Below are 12,247 nucleotides of genomic sequence, written 5' to 3'. Positions count from 1 at the left end.
CCTCGTGTTATCCGCCGCGCCGTTGTCTCATTGCTCGATATGAATTTTATCGAATTTTAAATTTATTACAATAATAATAATTTTTTTCAAAAAAGCGATAAACATTATATTCTATGCACACAGTTATGTCAATATTCCTTAATTAATCGAACTTTTGTACATCAATTTGGTGATTTTGATAATTTTTTTCTCGGAAATGGTTGAGTTTAGGTTTTTTGTTTATTTTAATGTGTTCTATCGTCTGTTAAAGTTAAGGCAGTCAAATTTCTAACACCCTGTATACATACAACTAGACTAGTAGCCAGTACAACTTCTAGATAACGAAGGTTACATAAAATTTAAAAAAACAATATAGGAATGTAGGTAGTAGGAAAGTTAATTATCCTACTCTCTTAGTTAAATTCAAAACTAAAAGTTTATTGGAAAGAAAATTTATTGGAGGTAAAAAACTATGTTGTTATAGGGTTTTTATTACAAGAATTATCGGAAAACTCGTTCCACAATACCACATAATACTTTTATGAGAATATTTTTAATCCCAATAAAAGTTAATTTACAGAAAAAATTAAGTGAATTCTTAGTTTAAAATGGCGATTGTAAGATAAAGTTGCAGTTGCATTAGATAATTTGCTGTTTTAATGTTAATTTTAAAAAAATATATAAAAGCCAGTATATAAAAAATTACAATGCAGTCTAAAAGAAGACCAAGCCAATGCTTATAAACGAACTGTAGTATGTTGCGGCAATTATAAGCCCTTAATTTATAACATTATATCAGCGTAATAAACAGATAAGATAAGAAACTTGAGACATATTTTTATACAAGTAAGCAAAATAATGGTGTTTGACATACAGTGACGGATGCTGACGCTCAGAAAATTTATATATTAGTATGGAAGGCACCGCGACAGCACAGACTGAGACGACTAACAGAAGAAATTCGTTTAGTAATAGACTATGGAAACAACTAAGGTCAAGTGTAAGAAAAAACAAGTCTCAGTCGTTTGTTGCATATTGCACAGAGGATAATGTTTCGGATACGGGACTGAGTTATATTTCCCAGCCTACTAATTTCCACAGAAACGAAGTTAACAGAGAAAATTTTTCGTTGGAATGTAATTCGATACAAGAGTGTCCATTCGATGTATCTGGTTATGGCAAATTACTGATGAAAGACAAATTTAAATTAAGGAAACCCAAGAAAAAGAAGCTGATAGTGTTTTTGTTTGAAAAAATAATGATCTTAACCACTGTAAGTACTTAAATATATAATACCTTTTTATAAATAGCTTAAGACATGTTTTTAGTTACCATATTTTTAATAAGAATGAATAACTAAATCATGAAGTTTAGTGGATGATTATTATTGTTAATTTTAAATTATTTTAATTAATTTTTTTTTGAGTGAATATAAGCATATTTTTTAAAATATGTTATGTTCATTTACACTTATTTTGGACAATGTAAAGGCAATATTACTTTTTCTTTTATTATTAGGAGAATTGCATATTTTACATATTTATATTGAGCGTTTACAATTGCAGCGGCATAAAGTTTGATGAACTGTCTCTAAAAGCAAGAGGGATATGACCAAACGAAAATATCGTAAGACTAATATGTTGAACAGAACTTAGTTACACTGTAAAAAATATTATTGACTTTACTAAATTATGTACCGCGAATTTTAACCAAGGAAATTTAGTAAGTAAAAATAATGGCACTTTGCCAGATAAACTTGTTCTCAAAGCAACACCGCTTTTTGGGATTTAAACAAATGAAACTATCGGAATGAAATTTGGTATGACCTAAAACTAGTGGGGTATTCATAAGGCGTTCTGGTTACATTTTTTTTCAAAAATTATAACGCGCTATTTTTTTTTTCTTTTCTAAAATACAAAATACAAATTTCGAGTAAAAATGATTTGTTGACTTTTTTGCATAGTTTTTATAGGTTTTGTACAAATTAGATTAGTGTAGATAAATTTAAAATTATACAGGATGTTAGACTTTAACATGTCAAAAATAAAGAAAGTAGGTAGGTATTATCCTCGTTCAAGTTTGAGTCTTTTCTTATTTACATATTAACCCTCACTTTTTTAAAGGAGTAGGAAAATATATACAAAAATGTATTTAACAGAATATTGAGGCACAGACACGTCATTTTAAAAATATTTTGTAAAATCATTTAAATAAATTCTACATTACGTAAACGTTTCAAAACATTTTTTCCAATGAAAATATAACCAAACTACCATACCTCATATATACGACACTAGTATATTTTGAGACTGCTACGGTGAACGCCACACCGTCTTTCTACCTCGAGTGTCGAATGCGGTTAATTCCAAGCACGCAGGGGTCTTCTTAAAATTCTATCTCAACAAATATCGTACAGATTGTATTAATTCTATTAAAAAAAAAAACATTTTAAGCCCATGCCCTACGGCTTACATACTATTTTGTTTTTTTTATTTATCGGGTATTTTTCCACCAGTGATAATAATTTAAAAAATTTAGAAAAACCTCTTCTGTCAAAAGGATCAGTATCAAGGATTATCCTTTATGAACATATGTAGTTTTTTGGTGCAAGGTTTTATTGAATTAATTATTATTTTTTAAGAAATAAGTAACTTCAGATAATGTTTCAAATACTATTTAGGTATCCAAAAATGAAAATAGTTTCCGACGACTTTTAACCTTACACTTTTTCCCTGAATCGAAAAGTAATAAAAATGTTAATGATAATTATGATGGTGCACAACATATAAGTTATAGTTGAAACGACAGTAAGTCTTATTAAAAAACAGATTATAGATGTTATAATTTGTTGTTTTGATTAATTTTTTATCAAAACTAGAAAGAGATTACTCATAATAACAATACTTTTTCAATCGAAACAGCACTAAAAATAGCACGATTAATTATATTCATCCTCTTTAAGTTTTACAAATACAAGCACATTCATATTCAGAAAGTGCTTTTGAATGAATAATAAAGCAAATCAAAATAAGGTTGAAGTAATGTTGAAGTTTATAAAGTATTATCTTAAAAAGCTGTTAGACTTACAAGATGACACTGAAAAAGATTTTATGAGATAATGTTTTTTTTTCTGCTCAGTACTGATTTTTAAATCTGACGGTACACCCTGTAGATGCCTACCTATTTTATCATATTTAATTTAAACAGTTACTACAACTGATTCTGGATTTAGATAACCTTTAAAACTGTCTGAAATATGTTACGCACATATTGTTCTAGGAACATAAAAAGGAAGAAACATATTACTATTACGCCAGCATAAAAATAAGTAACCTAAGTTTGGCACCTCTCACCCACAACAAAAAGAAGCTGCTACTTAAAGACTTTACGCATAGCAAGTACAGCAAAAACGATATCGAGTATCAATTGGAGGCAAAAACAGAAGAGATGCAGAATACTTGGAGGGAAATCATACAGAAGTGCTTGTGGTTACAGTTGCTCTCTGCTAAGGGTTAGTATCCAATTTATTCCAATTTAATCGTTCCTGATGACTAATATATATCTTTACAGATGAACAGAATGGTTAAATGAGATCCACAAAACGTTATATACCAGAAGAAGGCTCAGTGATTATCACATTATTTATAACTTCTTATAATGCTGGAAGTTGTAAAAAATATACCTTGAATATTCAACCTAATACTATAAGTCTTTGGATATTAACGGATGTGAAATATTTAAATTTTATAATTCCATATCTTTGTGATAAAATAAACAGTGTCATGACATTTTAGTAGCTATCATTTTCATAAGTTAGAGATTGTTGTATGTACCTAACTTCAGTAATTACAGTAAGTCAGAAACAACAAAACGCGGTTACTATAAAGATAAATATACTACTTACTAACTATTTATATCATAATACCTGGAATAACGAACAGTAAGCAGTAATTTCAAATATTTATTTATAAGAAAAAATGTTGTAAATGTTGAATTGTTTCCAACACAAAATATTCTTTTGTCAAAAATACATAAGTATATAGTATCTTCTAACTTAAATACATCAAGTCATAAACGATGGATGATAAATAAAGCAACCATAGAATCAATATATAGGGTGTTCCATAAGCACATGATCAAAAAGGTACTGCGATATTTATTCTTCAAGGCTCTTCATAGAAAAAAATCTAACAACGTTAAGTTGGGGGACCTGGGGGGCCATTCGACAGGAACATCTCTCCCTCTTCTTCCGATCCACTTGTGTGGAAAAGTATTATTTAAATGTGCAGTTACATGTGCACTAAACTGCGGAGGAGCACCATCGTGCATGAACCACATCTGAGTACGAAGATCGAGAAGGACATCTTCCATTAGAACCGGAAAAGTATTCGTCAAAAAATTGAAATAATTTTCTCTAGTCAAGCGGTGCGGCCTGACATAAGGACCCAGAAGGATGTCACCGATGATCCCGGCCCAAACATTTATTGGAAATTCCACCTAAAAGTGGTTAATACGCCTCACATGAGGGATTTCTTCTGCATAAAAAAAATTTGGATCACGTGCCGACGCTCCTTAAATAAAGGGGCGAAATTGAAGTCTTCTCTCAAAATGGTATAGTAAAAGCTCCTGAATAGACATCGCATGATAAGGATGGAGAAGCTGCTGTCTTATAATTCGATTAATTGTACTGTTTGGTCCGCCAAATTCCACTGTCAGACGGCGAGTACTGATATTTGGATCTTCAGCGATCCTATTTAAAACGTCTCCCTCAACTGCTGCATTTCGTACTTGAGGACGACCCACACAGTCAACGGCTCGAACACCAAATTTCCCAGTCTCCCGCAAACTCTTTTCAATCCATGTAAATCGGTAATTTGGAACTCTTCGATTTGGGTATCGCGTCGCGTAGCCGCATACACTCCCACCTAAGTTGTCTTCGCAAAACCCTAAAGCTTTGGTTTGTTAGAACTGTGCGTCGCAGACGACATACGCGGTTAGCACAATCTGTAGCGTTCAACTTTATCTGTTTTGAAGGGGGGTGTTTTGTTAGATTTAGTGCTTATGATTGTATGCTGGTAAATGCAGACGAAATTATTTCATATTATTTTGGCAAAATTTATTTTTATCATGATAATGGCTGAACATTTTTTGCTGCCAATACTTATTGAGGAAGAAGAACATGAAGAAGATCTTTTGAATTTAATTAGTTGTCGTCGTCAAAATAAAGGTGAAGCTCGAATGTTTTCTAACAGATGTTTGGAAAGGATGGTATACATATACAATGGGAGATGTATCGTACGAGATCAATTAATGTCTCGTCTTCCTTTGGTGAAAACTTGGTTGCCATTTTAAAATTCGTTAAAAATAAAAGCTGTACGCTGTGAGCTCATCTGAACGACTTCGTTGAAATCAAATTAAATTTGATTTCGACTGAACCGACGACGCACATAATTTTCTGCCTACCGTGAGTCCACCTGAGCAGAATCTATCAAACCGGCTACGCATCTTCTTGTGTTCTAGATTCCAACGTAAGTCCGACGCGCACAACTGACTGTCTGCTTTGCGTCGCGTACAGCTCTAACAAAACATCGCTTAAGACTTTGATCAGTGGGTCATCTCTTCATTATAAAACGCCATTCGAAACGAATTGATTGACATTTCATCATTGATTATAAAATGACATCATCGCTTACTACTAGGATAATAGTAATTGTAGTGAGTAGTTGTTGTGCTTGAGCAGTAGTGATAATGATTGTCTGAAATTGAAAACATATTTTTTGCATAAAAACTATGAATGTTACAAGATTTTACCAAGAGCACGAAAATCTCGAAAAAGGACTGATGCATCAATATTAAATAAAATGAATTAATTCCAGCGACCAAATAAAAAGTTCTGGTAATTCTTCACTCACGTCAAGACACTAGCCCAAGGCAGATGGACGCGGTTGCTTCACCAAAACATGAGTTTTACTTAGGAACAAGTCCATAGCAAGTTTCATTAAAATCCATCGTAACATTCTCCAGATATTACAAAAAACATTTTTTTTTCAAGAAATTTGACAGTCAATAGAGAGGAACCAGACATTTTTTCTTAATGAAAGTTAGGTCAAATCGTCTTCTTTTGAGCCAAAGAACGTCGCAGTACCTTTTTGATCATGTGCTTATGGGACACCCTGTATATTGTGCAAGATAGTATTTCTTGCTATATCCTGTATTAGGACATATTCACCTCAGCGTAGGCGTCTGGTATTTATAAACAACTCAAGCGGTAAGTTGATACCCATTAGTTTTGTTTAGTTTACAAATTTCACAGAGTCCCTTTTACCTAATCTTTGAAAAGATATCACTTTAGGTATTGACTGTGTATTGACTTATTGAGAAGTTAGATATTTGATTTGACGAGCATCACTAATTAGATTGCATATTCTTTTTGAAGAAATTTTTACGTAAGTGTTCTTTTCATAGCATAGTAAACTGTCATTTGAGTAAGAGTTGTTGTTATAGAAAGAATTATTTTGTGTTAGTAACTGTTGTTGAATGGATATTATGAATTACGGTGCTAATCTGTACAATTGATTGGCCAATTAATTACTAATTAGTTCAATGACATTTGATGTGAATAAGTTGTCTATGCATTTAAGACACTTTACTGTTTTGATCGTCAGTACTGACAGTGTAGAGATCCATGGCTGTTTTCGTACGTGTCTTGTGATGTATTTGTCATGGTATTCAAGTGGGGTGCATTGTGAGTATTTTCTTTGCATTCATTAACACCTGTACTTGTGGATTAGTGGGCAAACTCACAAAATTACATATTACATTGCACACCTTGAGTTGACCACAATATGCTTAGATTTGTTTAGATGTTTAGTATATAAAAGAGTTTGGTGATAAGAAGTAGTATCACAGTTGCTTATTGATTGTGCAGTAGACATATCACACACTGTATATGTCTAATGTTAAATGGACATGGTCATTATTACAAATAGAAGCGAAGTACATTGATATACTCAGTAATCATTGATACATTTATTAAGTACCTAGATAGAAGTCTTGATCTGCTACGACAAGAGGCCATGTCAGATATTTGTCTGAGGCATTTACGTTTTCCTATAGTTACACATATATTTACACCCGCAAGACAGATAACAAATATTCACATGTCAACGTAATAATCGACAAATGATTTCTACCCTTTATTTCCCCTTAGGAAAAACTGCAAACCTTACAATTGATTTATTTGTTTGTTATAAACGCTAAACTTTTGCTTGAAAATATTGATTCATTTTTTTTATTTAAAATTTGACATTAAAAATTATGATGCAAAGACGTAGATATACGGTTTCACAGAAATACATCTGATATTTTTATTTTTTGAAAGGTGCGTCTCTAGTAACAATAAATAAATAAATATCTACGATATTAGACAATTTTAAAGAAAACGTGGAAGTTTATTTTATTTCGTATTTAGTAAGTATTATCTATATTTTTATCGATAATATATTTACCCATAAAATAAAAAACAGATACGCTTCTGATGGCACGCAATGTTTATAACAAATCCCTTTTCTACAGTCTTTTCCCCTTTTTTTTGTTTCATTGCTACATTATATAACATACATCGTACACAATATGCCAGTTTCAATGGTACATTATAAACATAAATAACGCTACAATAGTATTGACGAGATCAGTAATTTTAAAACGATAACTGTTCCAACTACTTCTGACATCTATCGTAATATTACGTAACGCTTATATGGTGTGTGTAGAATACTGCTGATGTATTAAAAGAAAACTGTAAATGCAACTCTAAAGGCTGTAACAGTTTACCACATTTAATTCTGGAGGAAAATTCATATACATTAGGAAAAATACATAGACGCAAATAAGTTTTTAACAATGTATTCTGAATTCTTCAACTAAGAAGTGAAATATTAGGTTGATAATTTTTGTTCAGTTTGTCCAAGGAAGAAGTTTTCGTAATTCAGTGAGAGATGGCGCAAGCGTTAACTTTAGCAAATATATTGCATTTTCATTACATTTATGTGACTAACTACTTGTGTACAGAAAACAGAAAAAGACTTATTGTTAGTTAACTTTAGTTAAATGCAATTATGCTTTTAAAAAGTTGTTTATGTAAGAAGATTCAGGTATATAGATTTTATATTTTAAGAAATTATTATTTTTTCTCTCTTACGACCAATTTTCTGCTGTTGTGGCATAGACTTGGAAAATACCCTACGTATTAAATATATAATAATAAAAATTACTTACAAGCATATTCCGGATCTGTTCGTTTATGATTCATTACTCAGCTTCTAAAAATATATTTAAAGTTAAATATTTTTTAAAATATAATGAAGCAATAATAACCATTTAAAAATCGATTTTGAGATTCCTTGAAATGGTCAAGGTGGTTTACCTGAAAGTATTTCTTAAATAAATTAAGTTTTATGAAAAACCATGAGCATTTTACGCTAAGACTTCTGTAAATGTAAGTAATAAAAATTCATTTTTTTTTTCAATGAAAATTTGTTGATTATAAAAATCACATATAGACTAGGTGTATCTGTTTTGGTTTGGGTGAATCGTATATTCACGGAGATTTTTGGCTTTTTGGCTTTCAAATATCGCTAGAAATTAAAATTTTTCTATGTGCATAAAAAAAAGTGGGCTTAACTTTTAGCGGCACAATATGTTAAATAAAATCGAAATATGTCATATTTTTCTTCCTATTTAATTATGTATCTTTTCAAGAGTTGATTTTAGGCGAAAATGGAAGAGGAAAAAAATGATTGTTATTAAAATTTTTACAAAACATGACTAGCTATAAATCGAATGAATCATGATTATTATGGTAAAAATCGAAAAAATCGCAAAAATGGGGTTAAAAAAACAATACTTTTTTTGGGAATTTTTTGGGGTGACCAATCGATCTGTTTTTTTTAAAGAAGCGTCTTTCCAAGAGCTTTTAAAACATGGTTTAACAAATTTGATTTGATTGAATTGAACAAAGTTATTCTAATTGTTTATAAGTACAAAAATTCGACCAATGTTTAAACAAGCGCCAAAGCTCTCCTAATTGACGGATTCGAATTTTTCAAAAAAAGTTTGAAATCTTGAGAGCCCTTCTATATATGATTAAATTTTCAAGCATCCAAGGGCCTTTGTTTTTGCTGTGCAAAATTTTGAAAATTTGCAATTTTTTTTCAAAATCTGGGTTGCAATATTATTATGCAAAATCTATGGAACCGATTTTGATGTAATTTGGTGTGATGATTCCACATAACATGAAATTTTCTTTAGCCAAGTATAAAGGTCCTATACCCAATTTAAATACTCCAAAAAAATCCCTAAAAAGTATTGTTTTTTAACCCCATTTTTGCGATTTTTTCGATTTTTACCATATTAATCATGATTCATTCGAATTGTAACTAGTCATGTTTTGTAAAAAAATTAATTACAAACATTTTTTTCCTCTTCCATTTTCGCCTAAAATCAACTATTGAAAATATACATAATTAAATAGGAAGAAAAATATTACATTTTTCGAATTTTCTTAACATATTGTGCCGCCAAAAGTTAAGCCCACGTTTTTTTATGCGCATAGAAAAAATTTCATTTCTAGTGATATTTGAAAGCCAAAAAGCCAAAAATCTCCGTGGATATACGATTCACCCAAATATGGCTTTTTCAAACAGATACCGTCTGGACTAATAGGTATATGTGGAAAGTAGAGAGCGTTAGTGTTAATGCTGTCATTTTAATTTTGTTTCAATTTATTTTTCCCTTTACAAATTGTAATTTGTAATAAAATCAAAATTTTAATAGCAGTATCTAAAGTAACACAATTTAAATTATGTTTCTAAATAACAAGAAACAGTTCGTTGTAAGACTTGGCAATGGCTAGTTGCATAAAGGCCAATATTTTGTTTCATTCAATCGTCATCTGTCAAATTATTATTCAGGTGGTGTCAAAACGTCAAAATAATTTTATATTTGTCAAGATTTGTAAAATGCTGTTTGTTTTTAATTGTTAAGTAAGTACAATTTCGCCAAAATTATTACTTGAAAATGGATGCATCCAAATCGTCGGTTAGAACCAACCCGAAACCCATTAATGTGTTCTACGTATGGTACACCGAACTATGTCGCCGTATAAACTGCACTCCTGCACCCGCCGTCAAACCTGCCAAGCCCAAATGCCAGACTGTCTTAGACTTCGTGGCCGACCGTCTTAGGCTAGAAGAATGGAATCCCATCATCAGTGCCCTTCGTCACGATACCAGTCTTCATGTTATTCAGATCAAGAGTAGAATAGGTAATTGTCAGTTTTTGCAAGATATTGACACCGAAGAGAAGGCCAGACACATGAAGAGGCGTTTTGGCTTACTTTGGACAGCGTATATATTGAAACAGCTAACCAAATCTCTGTCTATATCACTAAGACACACTGAAGTTCTAACAGTCCTGGAACTAGATGGTTTACCTATGTTTAGTGATTACCTTGAGCCGCTGTTACAAGCTTTAAAGAAAAATAAAACCATCAAATCATTATCTTTTGCCAACTGTCCAATAAAAGATGTTGGTTGCCAATTGGTTTGTGCTTATTTACGTTTTACGCCAAACGTTGAGGTAATCAATCTTTCTGGATGTGGTTTGACTGTAAAAAGTGGCGAACAGTTAGCCAAATTAATAAAGTATCAACAGATTAACAGATACTGTGAGAGTTGGCACAACTCCCTTCGTTACGAAGATCCAATGTCTGGAGTTATGCGAGGAATTAAAAGAATTACTATTAATTGTAACCCAGATTTAGGAGACAATGGGTTTAATTATATTTTAGACGAGCTGGAGGATGATCTTTGGATAAAGGCATTAGATGTACAAAGGTGTGGGATAACAGAAAATATATCGAGTAAAACCATAAATGTAGTCGAATATAACAAATCCTTAGAAATAGTGGACTTGAGACAAAATGACATGATGTGCATATCAACAGTTAACAGGATTCTACAGCTGTTGAGAGAAAAACAGTTTGGACACCCACCAGAATATCAGTGGGGTAATACCGCAGTTTCCCTCACTTGGAACTCACTTCATGATTCTTCTTCCAAGTTTTCTTTTGCTGTGAACAACTTATATAAAACTAAATCAGCGCCAATGGGAAACTTATCAAAAAACAGCACATCGACATTTGTGCAACCAGTAAGGAAATCTAAAACAGTTCAAAATGTTACGAAAATGACAGATAAAGAAAAGAACCAATTGAACGAGAACGAACGCAAAGTTTTAGAACTAAACTCCAGATTAGAGGCTGAAATACAGAAACGTAAAGAAATAGAAAAGCGTAATGAAGTATTGGAACATAAATTGGAGGAAATTCAAAGCGCCACGAAGACTGATGAAAAATCCTCCACTTTGAAAACAATAATAAGCGCAATCGGAATAAAGGCAAAGAAGAGCATCTCTGCAGCAGGCGATGTGAAGAAAAAGACTAAACAAGACAAATGTAAAACAGCTAATTCCAAAAAGAACGGTTATTGTAATAAAAACGAGCAAGAGTGCATTGGGAAAGCGAATGGATATAAGAACGGAGTAGCTTGTAATGGTGTGCTCAATATATATAAAAACGGTTATTCCTCTAAGGTAGTGAACGATGCTTATAAGATATTAGAAACTTTAGTAAATAGTGGGAGCAAAGTTGAGGATGATAAAGATGATCAAAATATGCTGAGTTGCTACATAAATGATGCAGAATCCTGTAGAACCTATACATGTGAAAAAAAGGATGTGTCTAATGATGTCTCAGATAGCCAGGTGTCTTTAATTAATTACATGGAAGAATTAAAGCTTGCTAATAGCGCTATCTCGAGTACAAATCGAAATGCGACGTGTAATTCCAAATATTTTATTAAAGAAAATCAGAAAAGATAATTTGTGTAAGGTATTAATTTTACGAATTTATTCTGTAAGTTACAGATAAGACATGGAGAAATCTAAAAGTTATATCGTACTATAAATCGTTTCCCAGTTAGTTCATCAGTATAGTTGTACAACTTTTATAAACCTAGTTGTTAGTGTCAGACGATGTTATTATAGCTATTTGTCTTTGGTTTATGTAACGACAGCAATATATCAATTTATGCCGGAGCTGACCATCAGACACATGCAATTTGTTGTGATAGAATAAATCCATATAACTGTGTACCAAATTTGTAATATATCATAAACCACCTGCAGTTATTTTACTCTTCGTGCAGCA

The 12,247-nt window shown here is 31.7% G+C and overlaps 2 protein-coding genes across 2 annotated transcripts; both read left to right on the top strand.

Annotated features, from left to right (window-relative positions):
- The first annotated feature begins 855 nt into the window (after positions 1-855).
- On the top strand, positions 856-3,768 carry LOC108908121. Its single transcript, XM_018712044.1, has 3 exons — positions 856-1,252; positions 3,259-3,490; positions 3,550-3,768. Exons 1-3 carry the CDS (start codon positions 893-895, stop codon positions 3,564-3,566), a joined length of 609 nt encoding a protein of 202 aa, XP_018567560.1. The 5' UTR covers positions 856-892; the 3' UTR covers positions 3,567-3,768.
- Positions 3,769-10,056: 6,288 nt separating this feature from the next.
- LOC108908119 (protein Cep78 homolog) lies at positions 10,057-11,919 on the top strand. Its single transcript, XM_018712041.1, has one exon. The coding sequence runs from the start codon at positions 10,057-10,059 to the stop codon at positions 11,917-11,919; it is 1,863 nt and encodes a 620-aa protein (XP_018567557.1).
- The last annotated feature ends 328 nt before the right edge of the window (positions 11,920-12,247 follow it).

Source organism: Anoplophora glabripennis, unplaced genomic scaffold (assembly GCF_000390285.2).
Source record: "Anoplophora glabripennis isolate ALB-LARVAE unplaced genomic scaffold, Agla_2.0 scaffold339, whole genome shotgun sequence".
Taxonomy (NCBI): domain Eukaryota; kingdom Metazoa; phylum Arthropoda; class Insecta; order Coleoptera; family Cerambycidae; genus Anoplophora; species Anoplophora glabripennis.
The sequence above is the reverse complement of the archived record's forward strand: the minus strand, read 5'-3'. Positions and strand labels throughout refer to the sequence as shown.

Coding starts and splice junctions, on each gene's coding strand:
- LOC108908121 (XM_018712044.1), top strand. CDS start 893: ATGGAAGGCACCGCGACAGCACAGACTGAGACGACTAACAGAAGAAAT. Junction 1,253..3,258: donor AAATAATGATCTTAACCACT/GTAAGTACTTAA, acceptor ATATTGTTCTAG/GAACATAAAAAGGAAGAAAC.
- LOC108908119 (XM_018712041.1), top strand. CDS start 10,057: ATGGATGCATCCAAATCGTCGGTTAGAACCAACCCGAAACCCATTAAT.